Raw genomic sequence first — 16,956 nt, forward strand, 5'->3', positions numbered from 1 at the left:
CAAGGTTTCTTACTCACAGTGCTCTTCTGTGCTTTCAGAAAATTTAAATAAATGGTTACCACACTGCCCGCTGTGGGTTAAGACACTTAAGGGATTGCTATTTAAATGATTAAGGCAGAAATGTTTTAAAAGAATCAACATTTCATTACTGATATTGCTCTAGTCACTAAAGTGTGATCATTTACAGTATTGACTCAGATTTTTACTGGTAATGATTATTCTGTCATCGCAACCTGTTTTTCCCCAGCAAAAAATGTTCATTTGCCACCATGAATACCACGGCCATACGCCCACTCGGATGTGAATACAACACTTACTGCAAATGTCACAATAACTATTAGGAAACAACAGCAGAGTGAGTCATGCAGGGTTACGGCAAAACAAGTGACATTTTGCATGATTTTAGAACACAACCTATTATTAGAAACCTCTGTACTTTGTGTGTCTGACAAAAAATTGATTAAATAAAGACCATTCGAGAGCTGGCAGCTAATGTTCAACTACAGAAGAAATATTCAGCTGTTTGGTTACTAATAAACTATTAAATAAAATCAAAATGTACTGATGTTGAGATCTATGGAAAAATGTTTGCACCCACAGGACCATAAAATTAACAATCAAGTAACCAGTGAGGTAAAGAAGTCTCTGACTGGAGCCAGAAATGGAAGCCAGTGGTTTCAGCTTCCAAGTGTTCTGCCAAAGAGCTAAGTGAGTGGCTCCAGCACATAGAGCTCAGCTTTTAAAATAGCTTTTTAGGCTCATTTCAGCCCTCATGATAGTAAGAGACTAATACCACCATTGCCTGGCACAGCAAGGGAAGATGATTTTGCGATTTAGCGTTCTAGCAATGCACAGAATACAGTCCTAATGGTCCTAGAGCTTCAGTCTTTCCAAACCTTTCCTGAACAGAGACTACCCATCACACCAGACTGGCCAGTTTTGGTTGTGGTCAGAGGGCTCTGCTCTTCCTGATGAAGCTGCCGCAAATTGGCTTTGGAAGTTCTGAATCCGCTAAGGAGACTACCGGATTGTAAACTGTGTCTGTGGTGGTTTAATGATGTGTACAAATGTCTAGGAGCTAGAATATTCAGAGTACCAAACACTGTAAATAAGCCCAAATAAGCATCATTATTCCCTTTTCTATTTTGTGGTGTTAGCATTAATGGCAAAGTATTCAAGTAGCTGTAGTATCCAATTCCATATGATTTTCCATCTAATATAGCATTAACACCCCTATTATTTGAAGTTGTGCTTCCCAAGGTGAAAATATGCTATTTTAATCCCACTGTACTGACTAGTCTGTGGTCTGAACTTTTTTATATTTTGCAATACATAATCTGAATTTCTTTACAATCCCATACGGGGGCGATGAGGCAAAACCACATGTTAGCCATCAATGTAACTTTTTTGTTTTCTCTGTGCCACAGAGAGGCTACTAATCAGTGTGCAGAGGTCACCTACCTGCCCTCTGGATCATAGTTCACACACACAATTAATTCATTATGGGGAAGAGTCCCTGCTGGAGGTTGAACTAGCCAATCCAGTTTTTTTGAGGTGAATGTCCTGCCACTGACCTGGAGAAACAGCTCCATTAGCCCAAACTCTGGTAAGTCACATTTCCGCATGCTCTTTTGTTTAATCAGCAGATAATATAAAACAATTAACAGCAAGCTAGGCCATCAAAGTAGTTATGATTATGGACATTAGCTGCAGAAGATAGGGTGGAATACAAATCTTAGCATTGAATGAGATGTCCTTTTGCATGTTTTGGCACTAATAGGGAAAAACTGCCTTTGGCATGGGTATTGCAAATATTGTATGAGGGAGGAAAATAATAAATAATTAGTACCTGCATTGTGCCTTCCATCTAAAAACCTCAGAGAGCTTTACAAAACAGTAATGAACCCTCCTCACACCTTTGTTATGTTAGGGAATTATTATGCAGATAGGGAAAACGAGGCACAGAGAGACTGAGTGACTTGCCTAAGGGCACACATGATGTCTCTGAGGATAAGACTCCTGACTTCCAGCCCTATGCTTTAGCCACATATCCTTCATTTTAATAATAACTGATAACTAATAGATTATTCAATAATGCAGTAAGGCAGGACTTTGCTTACCACAAGTTAGGTTTTCCAAATTGTAGGGGGGCGGGGGGGTGTATACATATGTAGTGTGCTGGGAGCTATTTTTTTATCCCTTTAAAGCCAGTTCATTAGGGCCTGCATTCAGCAGACCACTTACGCACATGCTTAATTTTAAGCATCCAAATCAATCAGAGATCAATTAGACTACTCACTGCTTAAGGTTAACTTGGATGTAAGTGCTTTGCTGAGTAAGGGCCTTGAATACCCTCTGCCTAACTGCATGACACTCAGCATGAGAGAAAATGACTAAAATTCAAAATAATTCAAAAAATGACAAAATCATGTTTATAAATAAAAAATGTCAGGACATTTCTGTCTAATCCCTCAAGACTTTCCAGGGCTAGAGGTATATGCTGGTTGGCCCCTGGGGAAACTAGGAAACTCCACTATCCTATAGCACTGAACTTCTGTTTGTTGTTCTGACAGGTAACAAGATATTGGACTCTACACCCACCTGGAGTGATTAATATCCATTTGGGTCTTAGGCCAACATAATTGGAGGTGGGGGAAGGGAGAATATTCACATTTTGAGGGACAGGGAACCACTTCCTTAGAAAGTTTATTTTTAAAATAACGCCAGATGCTTGACATACCTGAGAGTTTTGGAATGTTAAAAGCAGTCCTGGGGCAATGGATTAGTGGGCAGAGTGCAGGTGAGGCAGTCAATGATGATAAATACAATTTGTCACATGGTTGTCAATACCAAATTCTGGAGGTGTCAATAGTGACTCCATTATTAAGGTTATGTTGAGATATATACTTGAAGCAGGATTAAAATCCTTCTATTTCACTGAGAATTTTGTTTCCAAATAGCACAGTGAGTTTTCAGATGACAATTGAATTTTCCATAATTATTATTATTAATTTTATTTATTTATTTTTGGTAAAGTATTTACTAATTTTTACATAGGAAATTTAAAATGAGCCCCTTTTGCAATTTTTTACGTGTTGTGTGGTCCTTGAAGCTAAAGGTCCAGGGGCCCCACAAACACCCGGGTATATGCAGCAACCTTTTTGTGCCCCACTCCATTTCCCCTCCCCACAGTGTCTTACTGGAGATGTTAACCTTTTGCAGTGGAAATCTGACAGACCTGCTCAGGTCTGCTAGATAGAGGTTCCACTCTGCAGATGCACAGGAAGCACAACCCAGAGGAAGAAATTGCCCCTCTAGCATCATTCCTGCAGGATCTTAAGCTGCAAGTCTCCTCCTCCTCTCCTTGCCGTTTGTTTATAATAGAGGCTGGGACAGGGAGGGGACAGGAAGATGTAGAAAGTTATAGTTCAGGATGCCTTATAAGTGGAGGAAATAGTAAAGGTTTAATATACGTTATGGAATCGATGGGAACGCTCTCTCCATTAATAAAGCTATTTGCCCTTGTGTCTAGCTCGTACAATCTGCTCTTTGATTTCTAATACATTTGTCAGCAGTTGGAGGGATGCTAAGACCGATTATGCCTTACTGGATGTGTTGTGGTGTGTGTGTCATATCTGAAAATAAACTAAATACATTATCTTGTGAAAGGAATTTCTAAACATACTGCAAGAACATATATTTGAATGTATATCTCTATTTAATTAACAAAGCAAAACTCACCTGGCCAGCTAGTTACAACTATGATATAAAGCTATTTCACAGCTATGCTATCAACAGATTACAGCATCTCTCTTTTGTTTTTGTTTTTTTAATTCAGTTACTGGAGTACACTGCCACAAAACACCTAAATTTATTATTTTACTACCTCTGAGAAACATATGTAGGAGAACAAACAAATACATACGTCATAAGAAAAACAGTAAATGTTGTCAATTACTATATATTACTTGGGGAGTTTATGTTACGTATCTGTGCTTTCTGTTGGTCTGCCCACATTAAACAAGATGCAATACACCTGAAGTGTGCATATTGTAAGGCTGTATTTCTTCATTCACAGTTCTGATGAGCTATGCTTCACTCTTCTGGTTTATGTTTTCATTGGAAACCATCATAGCTTCACTGTGCCACTTTACTGACAGTGAGTAGTGCCTTATTGTATGAGCATTCCCATGTACATTAATGGGACTACGTAACAGTGTCTCACCACTCTGACACAGGTACGGCTGCTGCCGCCTCAGTTTCCTCAAAGCCTCCCTTTCATGGTTTAATGAGTTTAGCCCTTTGGCTAAACTGAAAATATCCTACTGTGTAAGCAAAACAAGAAGTCCACAATACAAGTCAGTGACTCTGCGTATAGCTCTCTTTTTGCGGTCTGTGTAACCCGGTGTAACCCTCCTTCCTTTGAGGAGCATAACCAAGCCCTTCTAGCTGGCACCTTAGTGCCACAGGGGAGCTCATGCTTTGGCCCTAGAAACCCAAAGAGTGAAGGTGACTGCCCACTCCAAATTCAATGGTCATTGCTTCACTTTCCCCTCAAAGCCGCCTCCTATATTTGTCTTGCCCCCACAACTCCTTTCACTTTATTCTACAGTATGGCTCCCCCGGGCTCCTTCTCTGACTCCTCTTCTGGGTGTACCACCACTGGTCTTCAAAACCTGGACACTGAAGAACCTCCCCAGCTAGCTGTACCCTGCACAGCAAGCAAAAAGGAGATCTTTTATATCCCTGGCCCCTTTCCCAGCATATTTTGTACCAGCCTACAGTTCCCTTGTCCCTCAGGGAACTACAACTTCCAGAATTCCTCTGTTCCAGACTGGAACTCAGAACAGGAATGAGTCGGACCTTAGCTAGCATAAACTGTAAAAGACTACTTACAGAGCAAGGTACTACTCAGCATGAGTAAGAGCTTGTCTACAGAGATAGTCACTCAGGAATAATTCCATGTGTAGACAAGCCCTAAAGCAGATAAAATTTAGCCCTACGTTTATACGTGTGTGAGAGCATAAAGCATTTTGCTGGAGTATCATTTGCTCCAAATAAGATTCCAAAGCAAAGTACTTTGCAGTATCCTGCGTATCAGTTGTTTATGTTAATATTTAGAAACACTGGTGTTATTTCATGGGATTTCATTATTTCTAAGATACCAATATTCATTATGATATATCAAAACAGTCATTCCACAATGTATCTCAGCACCATCATATCTCTGCCGTAGACCAGTTTCCACTGCCATCTGAAATACAAGACAGTTTCTCTTTCACACACAGTTACTGTGACTTCCAGGTGAAGGAAGGAAATCAGAGAGCAACTATGGTCTTTAAGGTGCTGTTTGGAATCTTTCCAACTTTAAAAAGCTAAAATCAATAAAAGGATTGAGTGTATTATTCTTACCTCAGCTTGAGAATTAGATGGCAAAAGTGAGGTTTCATTTTCTGTCACACTTCCAGTAGGGCCATTGCTTGGTGAGCTGGGCCCTGTTCCTGGAGAACTGCTACTAACTGATGACTCTGAAAAAAGATTAAGCACACATGAATTTACAAGTAACACAGAAATCCAGCTGCGATTATAATGAACAATATATTGCTTATGGCATAGTCTTTCTTTTGTTGAAGAATAGTTTTCCTGTATGAATGGACTTTTTACTGTCTTAAGGATTTTCTCTCAGTCCCAATTTGTTTGCAATCTTAAAAAGATAGATAGTTTCATTCTTTTCTCCTCTTGATCCCTTCTGCACAAAGGGGGAATTTATTACTTGAGTTTCCTGCAAAGATGGCAAGTTACTCAGTGGAAGGCAGAGATGTACAAACAGAACTCCTAATGAGGAAAAAGGAAAGGAAGTACTTTTTATTGCATACTCTTCTGCCTCTGTGAGAGATCAAAATGACAGAAACAGTAGACTTGCAAAGGTCATGATAACATGTCATCAATTCATGAGATACTGTCATTCCCTTGCTGTTTGGGAAGGGCTCCGGAGTATTTAGTTGTGAACTAACCTCTATATGAGTAACCAATAAAAACAATACACCATTTGCAATACATCTCTGTCAGCAAGGTATGAGGGACTGTTTGCAGCATACAAAATCTTAAAATAGCATTTTGAGGGCTATAATTTACTCGGGTTTGGTGAAAAAACTCCCAGGAGTTTTGGTTAAGACGAAAGGTAATATGTTTAGGAAATGATACATCTGCTATCGGTGATGTATATACCATGGGAAGGTATTCTGCACTTGTAAAGGAATGGACTTAATGATCTAGTTGATCTTCATCACATCTTACTGTTATAAATCCTATATTGATGACGAGAGTTTTTTGTACAGAACAAGGAAAGAATATAAATAACTAAAATCAGAATTGTATGGTGTTAGCAGAGATAAGAATATTTTATAGAACATCTTTCATACAAACTATCTCAAGAAAATTAAGATAATTTAGAGAATTTCTTTAATTAGCGAGCTATCAATTTATGGCTATCACCAATTCTTTGCTCTCTTTTTGGGGTCAGTTTTCTAGGTCCCCACTCCTCTTGTCACTGAAGAAAACGGAAGTTTTGCTAGTGACGTTAAGGAACCATTCCTACTCCCAGCTAGAGTACATTTCTGCAATTCACTGTCCCATCAATAAACTAATAATATAGGTCTGGTCAGGAAATGTTTTTGCTCAAAAATATTTCAGGTTTTAATTTTTTTTTTAAATGAAATCACAAACTCATAATTCTTGCTTTTCAGATTCTAACAACTTTATGATCATTGGGGTTTTTTGTATCAATTTTACTTTAGTCAAAAAGTCATTTTCTTTCTAAAAAAGGATTCAACAGAAAATGTTTGATCAGCTGTACTTTTAGCCGATGGGGGGTTATACAAAGTATGACGGGGAAAAAAATCACAAACAAGTCAATGGCAACCTTGTAAAATTGAGTCCTGAGAATATAATTTCAGGAATATAAGCAATCATTGATAATAAATCAGTCACAGAGTCAGGATTAGAATAGAAACGTGCCAACACCCAGTCATGTACTTTAACTATGACTATAGGTAATGCTCTATTACTAAAATCATTAATGTTCTACTTTGAAACTCACTTGAAAATATATGTATCACAAAGGAATGGGCCACTCTAGAAATATATGGAAAGAGTGTCAGTAAAGAAAGAATCAGCAATAAGATGCCAACCCTTAGATCCCCAACAAATTCAGCAATTACACTTAACGCCAGTGTTTGTGAAATTAATTGGGAATATCTTGGTCAGACAGCAATATTATGGAAAGCTCTGTATTCAGTTGCTCCCTGGAGATTAAGAACAGGAGAGTGATGTTTTTTACATTTGCACCCATGTCACAATCCCATAGTCTGTAATAAACCCTGTGAAAAGCTGTCCTGAAAACTGCACTTATTGGACAGGGAACTTAATTTGTTTACATTGTGTCATATCTACATGGTGATGTAAAATCAGTGAGATGCCCTGATTTAATTAAACCCTTCCTTGACTAATGGATGCCAATATATATAACCAGCTGAGCAGTAATCAAGCACCCTTATATACACAAGGCCTAAGTCTCATCACATCGAAACAAGTGTAAACCAAGTGTGATCCAGTGGAGTTGCAGTGGTGTCAAACAAGAGCAAGTGACATCGGAATCAGGCGCAGACATTGTAGATTCTCCTATTCTATTCAGATTAATGGGCCAGGCCCTGAAAGCATCCAATGTCTGCATGTTCAGGAGTATGGATTCCAATGTGCTTGCAGAGGGGACATTTCAAAGAAAAGTTCAGCCATAATTTTCCAAGATAACATATATGATAATGGTACACTAACGCTAAACATATATAACCACTTTATGAGCATACATAATATGCAAAAGTATACTTTATTATCCAAAGATAACTGGCCTCTTCATTTACTTAGTTCAAATGTGTGGAAAGGAATTCAAAACCAATTTTAATTAACCTAAAATCTTTCACTTTGCATTTTTTTTCCTCTCTGCAACTTTTCTCCCTAAGGTGCAAAACTTTTATGTTATAACTGCTAAAAAATCCCTTCTAATTACTAGCAGCACCATCTGCTATGACTGAAAAATGTGCCAATGAATATTTAAGCAGGTCTGTAAATACTTCAAGTCACATAATACCTTGGTGAGTTCTTAAAATCAAAAACAATTAAGGCTGACATTTTCAAACAAAGGGAACCAGGAGGAGTGGTCAAACATATGATTTCAAAAAGGTTGTGAAGAGTTGCCCTCATTTCAAGTTCTTTCTTTTGAAAACATCAGCTCTCACTCATCAAAATTGTTAATCCAAGCAACACTTCTAAGGAATCAGGTATCCTCCGCCATGTTTGGAAAAATCATCAAGATGATATTTCTTATTTTGCCCATCTTGTTCAAAATGTTCAGACATTTCTTTAACCCTGGGAGATCACTCAATTCAGAGAAAGCCTAACACAGGGAAAAACATCCCAAAGACTTAGGTTGAATTTCTAACCTGCACACTCCAAAAGAAACTAAACTGTCAGATCACCCCACTATAAACTAAGCTGGCAGATACATAAGACATAATAGTGCCACTGAGGGCTATTGAATATTACGGAACATTTCCCTCTATAAAAAAAGAGTACAAGTTCTCTCACACAGCATATCTCGGTTCTCTGGGAAAACACACAAAACCAAAAAGCAGGTGGAATTTCAATTACTTCAGTGGAGTTGTATACAGACACATGCATTCCCATCCAGAAAGCTTCATATGGTTTGTGGGTCCCTACACTTCAGAGGTCCCATGAAGGTCGTTAGGTCTCCAGCAGCATCCTCTGGCGAATGAGCTCCAGAGTTCCTTCAGTGGCTGCCACTGTACTGCCTCCCTCCCTCCACTAGGGGCTGCTGCTGAGAGCCAAGAGCACAGTAGAGCAGTAGTTCTCAAAGCCGGTCCGCCGCTTGTTCAGGGAAAGCCCCTGGCGCGCCGGACTGGTTTGTTTACCTGCCGCGTCCGCAGGTTCGGCCGATCGCGGCTCCCACTGGCCACTGTTCGCTGCTCCAGGCCAATGGGGGCTACGGGAAGCGGCGCGGGCCAAAGGACATGCTGGCCGCCACTTCCCGCAGCTCCCATTGGCCTGGAGCGGCGAACCGTGGCCAGTGGGAGCCGCGATCGGCCGAACCTGCAGACGCGGCAGGTAAACAAACCGGTCCGGCACGCCAGGGGCTTTCCCTGAACAAGCGGCGGACCGGCTTTGAGAACCACTGCAGTAGAGCATCCTCTCCAGCACTGTCAGCTGCCAGATGCTTCTCAATCATTCTAGCTCTGAGTGCATGCAGCTGGCATTTGACAATGGGGAGAGCTGCAGCTGGTTACTTCAGGTTGCAACAGGGGACCAGCCCTCCTCTTGACTTAATGGATGATTAACCATGTGCACTCAAGACATGAGTATGCTTTGCATAGTCTTCAGTTAAGCAACTATAGATAAATTAAATCTGTGTCTATTACCCATGCATTAATTAGAATACTGTTATCCGGCTCCGCTCCTCTTGGTTAGAAGAGCCCAAGAACAAGCGAACACACACACATAAGAGTGTTGCAAATAATGCTCTGTCCTGTTTTAGTTTGAGAGAACATACTTATTCAGGACATTATTTAGGTATGTGCCCAAGTCCCATTGAAGTTAATAGGATTTAAGCATGTGCATAAGTACTTTCCTGAATCAGGACCTTAAATTGTATTGGCTTCAGAGCTGTTCACAAGCCTGTTAAACTACTGCTTTGATTTGTTAAAATCTGTGTACTGTTCATTCTCTACATTCCTAAAGGTCTGCTTTTCTCGAAGAGATTAATTTGGGTTTAGTATTCCCTTTTTAGCTGGGAGTATGATGAAAGCTATTCATTCATTTCTTGTTCAAATTAAAGGGACAGGAATTTTGTTTATATTAAGTATTGTTAATCTATTTTTCTGATAGTGCAACCTTTACATAGTATATATTAGTATTTTAAAAGCATTTTTTTATCCCTTTAAAGCATTATATCGGCTTTTCTATTCCCTTGCTGTCTTTTGGGAGGGGCATGGACTGCTCCTGCCTCCCTCCTTCCTCTTCCACTCTGTACATACAGCTGCCTTTTCAGTTTACATTTCAGCTTTGCTGCTGCTACTACTAAACAGCCTCTTACAGAGCCTGAGGAAGAGCTTGTACACTCTCCACAGAGCAGAACAGGAGAGCAATGCAAGACCAGCAATGAACCAGTGACACTGACTACACAAAAGTGCTACCAATCCACACACGAAACAAACAGGAACAATAGAGAATCTTTTTCCTTCTAATCTCTTTTTATTCCAACAATTCTATGGGTTCCTTGTTTTTGTACTTATTATTATAAGTAAGAAAAAGTGTCCTGATGGAAGTGTGATTTTTAAGTTGACAGTGCCCTTCTCACAAGTGAATAAAGCAAATTATTGTATGCAATTGTATCTTAAGTACGGTTGCGTTTCTGACAGAGAAATCTCTCTCCACACCTATGTTCAATACACAATTACATTTCCATTAAACTATTTTTCAGGTCTTCTAAACTAGCATAGTTGTTTCGGCAGAATCGCTCCAGTCCTTAATTACCTGTCACTTCAAACAGTCTCTTCTTGAATGAACTGACAACATTTCCATCCTTCCGCCTGAGTAAGGGGCTGCTTCTCCTTTCTGTCACCTTCTGTTTTAACCTGGAACGCACCTTCAAGTTGGGCTCTGAGGCTGGGAATTAAGAGAAGAAAATGGACAATTTAAAATTAAAAAGCTGTTTCACAAAACAGTGCTTCCTATCCTTGAAATACCCCTCGCTCAGCCCCCACCTAATCAGAGAAGAGAGAGCAATTTAATTACAGCTCCTCAGCCCCTGTTACCACTTCATACCTAAGGTCAGATCTAAACTCTGAGCAGAGCAGAGGAGGAAGGAGAAGCTTAAAATACGCTCTTCCCAGAAATGGTGCCACTCTAGAAAGCCCCCTTAGCCACCCCCTACCCCAGCCCTGAGCCAACGGTAGAAGACAGCAGAGAAAGTACTTTATTTTTATTTCCTTTTTTTCTTCTAAGCAAAATCACTGAATCTCTTTGTTTTATAAATTTCTGTGGTTATTATTCTACAGTACTTGAATGGTATTGTGACAGCGTCAGGCCAGATGGCTATAGGAGCGTAATAGAAGGCAGATATATTAGCCCCGGGCTAAGTAGGTCCCTTCTCCTTCGGTAAGGTAACAGGGAAGGTTCCAGAGCAATCAGGAACCTTCTGGAGACAATTAAGACAGGCTGATTAGAACACCTGCAGCCAATCAAGAAGCTGCTAGAATCAATTAAGGCAGGCTAATCAGGGCACCTGGGTTTTAAAAAGGAGCTCACTTCAGTTTGTGGTGTGCGTGTGAGGAGCTGAGAGTGAGAATGCGGACTGTTGGAGGACTGAGGAGTACAAGCATTATCAGATACCAGGAGGAAGGTCCTACGGTGAGGATAAAGAAGGTGTTGGGAGGAGGCCATGGGGAAGTAGCCCAGGGAGTTGTAGCTGTTGCACAGCTGTTCCAGGAGGCACTCTAGACAGCTGCATTAAACAGGGCCCTGGGCTGGAACCCGGTGTAGAGGGCGGGCCCGGGTTTCCCCCAAATCCTCCCAACTCCTGGTCAGACACAGGAGGAGTCGACCTGGACTGTGAATTCAGAAAAATGGCCAAGCTGAGGGCTGCCATAAAGCTCCAAGGCGAGCAAATCCGCCAATAAGCGCAAGACCCACCAAGGTAGAGCAGGAACTTTGTCACAGTATATATGTACCTAATGTATTAGGTCGAGATGTGCTTGAAAGATTTAGCAGCACAAAGCCCATTAAAAGTCAGTGAGACCTGTACTCCTAAAACCCTTAAGTTCTTTTGAAATTGTCTCTAAACAGATATATTCCCCATATACTTCTCCCTCTCTTTAATGGAGTACAGACCTACCACGCTGTCAAAGATATTTATAATAAGAGTGGCATTTTGGTGGGTATGTTAAAGAAGAAAAAGAAAGAAATTTCACTAGTCAGCCACTGAGTTTATTTTTGTTTCCAGTCCTTAGCGAAATCCCTGCTATTCCCTCTCTCTCTCTCTCTCATCCCAGCTGTGATACAAAGAAAAGTATCTCAACATAAGGATAGATAAAGTTTTCTATAGCAGTTAACAAACAGCAGAAATGTGGATTATTAATATGCAGTTTTATTATTAAAATTATCCAGAGGCCAAGGAAAGCTTCATTTTACTACATTCCTACTGTAGGTGAAAACTGGTAACAGTCTCATTGGGAATCCCCTTCTGGGTTTAGACTTTGATCTGATGGTAGAAATAGCAAGAAGTTTCTGCTGAGGCCTTTTGATTTCTTATAGGCATATAATTCATATCAAAGCCCATTGGGAGAGCATTTCTTAGTGAGCAGTTCTGAGCCCTAAACCTTCAGGATTTTCTGAATAACTGCACCAAAACAACTGCATTTACTGCCGTACTCTGAGAATATTGATACATGAAAATATAAACTCAGCCTGAAAAGGAAGAAGTAAGATCAAATGCCAGGAATCCTAGGGATTATATGTAATGAATTCTGGCAAGTTCTTCCACCTTTTTCCTTTACTGAATGGACAAATCTTTGAATATGAATGCTAGAGACCAGGTTTTGTGGTCTTTATTAATTTGTGGCATCTCTAATATGAAAAAATGTTTCATGTACCCATTTATCTGCTCTTCTAAGTAAGCCTGTAACACACAGACTGCTAAGGATTAGTGCAGCCACCTGGCAGGTAAATTTAGGGTAGAATTTGTTTATGTTTTTGTCTGGCCATACATCTTGGCTCATCAATATCTCAACACGTAGAGAGGGTTGGAAAACAGGATCAGTTCTCTCTCTCTCTAACACACACACAGTCTAACTATCTCTCACATGCTCTCTCTCCTGTGTGTGTGTGCACATGTGCACACACTCACACAGAGTTAGAAATGGAGGAAGAAAAGAAGAGATGAAATCCTGGCTACATTGAAGTCAGTCGCGTTTTGCCATTGACTTCAGTGGGGCCTGGATTTCTAATTCCAGCTCTCTTCTCACATGCACTGTGAAGGCATTGGTTTCCTGTTGTTCCATTAGTTTCTAAAGTGATGAGCACATTCAAAATGCCTGAGATAGATCAATGGGGGTGCCATTTTGCCTGCTCAAGAGTGGTACAAAATGTTTAGTAAACTCAGGACTGGTTGGATTTGCAATATCTCTAGCCACTGCCTCTTCTAATGGTGCTAAATAGTTCCTGAGAGAACACTGCCTCCTGTGTGGTCTACAGTGTGTGCTGCTTTCAGGGGAACTATATAACACCCTGATACAAAACTAGAAATCTTTGAAGAAAATTTTAAATTTAACTTTGATTTTACACTTTATCAGTCACTATATGACTCATCCACAGGAAAGCAAATCTGATTTATTTCTTTAGAAAGATACGGTTTTGATACAGAACTGTCAACTTACAAATTAACGTATGATAAGATTACATTGGTGTACTAGGAACATATCTATGTGTGCTCAGACCATGAATCTCATCTAGTTATAATTGCATTTGGAAGTAAGGTAACTCATATATTGTGCTGACTCAGTTTGCGGTTAGGGTTCATTCTATTTATAATTCTCCAAACTCCCAAGCTGCAGGAGATGATTTCCATACCAGTGACTAACTAATGTGATGTAAATCCTCTGGGTCCAGAGAAAGAGCTCTTCAGCGTTCACTGGGGAGAAGTTCCACTTGTATATGAATGTATTTCATGCCCAGTCACACTGATTGCCTTTCTATTTTTAACCATGTTGCCATCACACTCTGCATTTCAATCAATCACATAAACAGAGATGGCAGTCTTTTTATGTGGATATCTGAGTTTATGCGCCAGCTGAGAAGAAAACCCTTGCATAAAAGAGGAATATCATTATTTAAATGAAAACAATAAATTTTCAAATGAAGAGGAAGAAAACAACCCAGTTTTTTAATATTCCAAATAAAAGATAAAAATTAAAGCTTGAAAGAGTATGAGGTTCAGAAAAAGACTTTCTTGAATATCTGTTGTGAAATGCAGCAAACTCAGAGCACTATGCCAGACAAGACTCTTAATGATAAGAGGTGAAAACTCAGATTTTAATACAGCAAGAAGAGGGTGTTAGGGCTGATGGTTAGAGTATAGGGTTGAGGAAACAGTCCTGGGTTCTAATCCTGGCTGAGATATCAATTTGGTCTGTTACCTTGGAAAAGCCCACAGGGTAAAATCCTAGCCCTGCTGAAGTCATGACAAAATGCTCATTGACTTCAACAGGTCAGGATTTCACCCACAATCTCCACAGGCTTCAGTTTATTCTGGTATCAAAAGATTGTAACAACAGGCATCTATCAGTGTTTTGTCAGCGTTAAAGAGATACAGTCAGGTAGTTTAGACTCCAAATATAGTCTTTGTTCTTAAAAAAGGTTTATCATAGTTCAGTAGTCATATAAATGATTTGTAGAATTAAAATTTTTATTGTTTAAACTGAGTGAAATGCTAACAAGTAAACTAAAATAAAAAATAGGGAAAAGTAAATTATATGTTTACATTATTTCACTTCTGATATTCAAGCTTTTTTATTAGTAATTCTTACTATATAATTTTTAACATTTCATTGTCCCTTTATTTAATTAATGTTTATAAAGTGCTTGGAGATCCTTGGATAAAGATGCTAAAGAAGTATCAAACTTATTCAGTAGTAGGTTTTAAATGAGTATTTGGTATGATGGTTTAACTATTGGTTCTTAGAAGTAACTTTTGTTATGTCCCATTATCAGTCAAAAAAGACTTTTATGACTCCATATAATGGTTCATTGATGCATTAAGACTCTGATTCAGCATGATATTTAAGCATGTGCCTAACTTTAAGCAAATGAGCAGTCCCATTAACAAGAGTCTACAGCTAGATTCAGCCTGGCTGGTACAGGATGGCGCAAATTCCACCTTCCTGAACCAGCAGTCCCTTACATGCCAAGGAGAAGATGCATCCCTAAATCAGGGCAGGAGGTGTTTCCACAATTGCCCTTCATTGGGGAAGCTATACAGGGATAGGGCAACTTAAGTTTCTCTCAGGGCCTCCATAGCATCCCTGGTGGCAGAGACAGAAGTGGGATTATGCTGACTAAGAAGCCAGCATAAACCAGAGATGAATCTAGCTCATAGCTTGTAAAGAAATTTGCATCTGGCTCTCAGCTCCATCAAGCTTTTGGATTGCCAGTCAGCACAGCACTTTGAGCTAGATCCACAAAGGGACTTAGGTGCCTAAATGCCTCTTTAGGTACCTAATGTCAACATTTAGGTGCCACTGGTATTCACAAAACTTTCACTGTCTTGCTGCCTAGCCTGTGGGTGCCTAAATTTCTGCCACTAAAGTCCCCTATGTGCCTAAGTTTCTGCAAGTGGGCATGTGCAAAACCACCTACATTCAGACACTGCTGAGTCATTCGGTGCCTACCTCATTCCTAAGCTATGGCAGGATTCTCAAACTAGGTGTTCCCTGACTGTCTCACATGTAGGAGCCAGTCTGGTAGGAATGCTCTGAGCATGACTTAACCCTCACAAAAGACAGCTGGGTATGAGACTTTGTGGGGCTGGCTGTGTATTTCCCATTATACCCAACAGCCCAGTGGTTAGAGCACAACCCTGGGCTGTGGGAAACCTAGATCTGAACTCCAACCCTGCCTGATTTGGAGCAGAAATTTGAACCTAGATCCCAACTGTGTGCCCTAGCCACCATGCTAATGAGTATTTTAGGGTGCATTTCTCAATCTCTCCCTTTTAAGCTGTTCCTCTTGGTATAAATAATTAACTATTCATTGGGGCTATGACTTGAACCTGACTTTCCCACATCCCAGGTGAGTTCCCCTAACTACTGGGGATATTTAATTATTTATGCCAAGTGGAACAGCTTCAACAAGAGAGATAGAGAGACTCGTCTCTGAATACCCAACAGCCTGGTGATCTGGGCACTCTCTTGGGAAGTAGCAGGCCCTGGATTTAAGTCCCTGCTCCAGAGCAGGGATTTGAAAACAGATCTCCCACATTCTTGGCTAGTTTAAGTGGCTTCCTTGCTGGCTTCTGTGAATCCCTTTCTTAGGTGCCTAACTTTTCCCATACAATGCATGGAGCCTGGACACTCAGTTTGGGGCTGTGAATTCTACTGGGCAGAAGGCAGCTAGGAGTTGCAACACCTAACTCCATTTGTGGATCTAGCCCTTTGTGTCTAGTTTTGCTGGTATCTCCCCAATTTAAGGAAGGGAAAATGTATTATTCAAGTTTGCTTTGGATAAAAGCAAGCAAAAAGAGAAAGTTGGTGGTAGACAGTTGGTGGAGTGTCAAAGCACTAGAGAATCATTCTGCACATGCAACTCTCATTTGCAGTGTGTGTTCAGATCTAAAATGTTATGGGCCCTTTCAGTAATGTTGGCAGTTTAGCATCCCATTGTTATCAGTTTGCTTAATGTCTACTGAAATGCTGACCATAATATCATTCGATATTATTTCTCCAATCTATTCTAAATGGGCAACACCTAGAAATCATACAACACATGTTTTTAATTTAAACCAGCACATAAGAACTATAGGCAACTCAGGAGGTCAGCTGAGAGCAATAGCAAGAGTGCTCGAGTTCCTTCAGCTGAGAGAGGAAGGTAGTTCTGCAGAGCTGATGTTTCTGGTCCCAGAGGAAGGAGGGTGGGTTACATCAGAATGAATTTTTGGAATTTTGAGGTAGGTGGCTGTTGAGTGCCCTTGCAGAAGATGATGTTACTACTCCCTGCTATAGAGCTGTATGAACCATTAGCAAGGAAGCCAGTCGCAATGGGGTGGATCAACCAAATGGTAGGTTAAAACTTTGTGACACCCACCCCTTACACCATTGCAAGTTGCTCTCTAGG

General features: G+C 40.2%; 1 protein-coding gene across 2 annotated transcripts in view; it reads right to left on the reverse strand.

Annotated features, from left to right (window-relative positions):
- Positions 1 to 16,956, reverse strand: part of HDAC9 (histone deacetylase 9) — a 704,899-nt gene that overhangs the window by 244,517 nt on the left and 443,426 nt on the right. For both annotated transcript variants that reach the window (XM_073333773.1, XM_073333774.1), the window contains 2 exons: positions 10,606 to 10,737; positions 5,413 to 5,528 (listed from right to left, as the gene is read on the reverse strand). In XM_073333773.1, the coding sequence (XP_073189874.1) occupies positions 5,413 to 5,528; positions 10,606 to 10,737 (248 nt within the window). The remainder of the gene's footprint in view (positions 1 to 5,412; positions 5,529 to 10,605; positions 10,738 to 16,956) is intronic.

Source organism: Lepidochelys kempii, chromosome 2, assembly GCF_965140265.1.
Source record: "Lepidochelys kempii isolate rLepKem1 chromosome 2, rLepKem1.hap2, whole genome shotgun sequence".
NCBI lineage: Eukaryota > Metazoa > Chordata > Testudines > Cheloniidae > Lepidochelys > Lepidochelys kempii.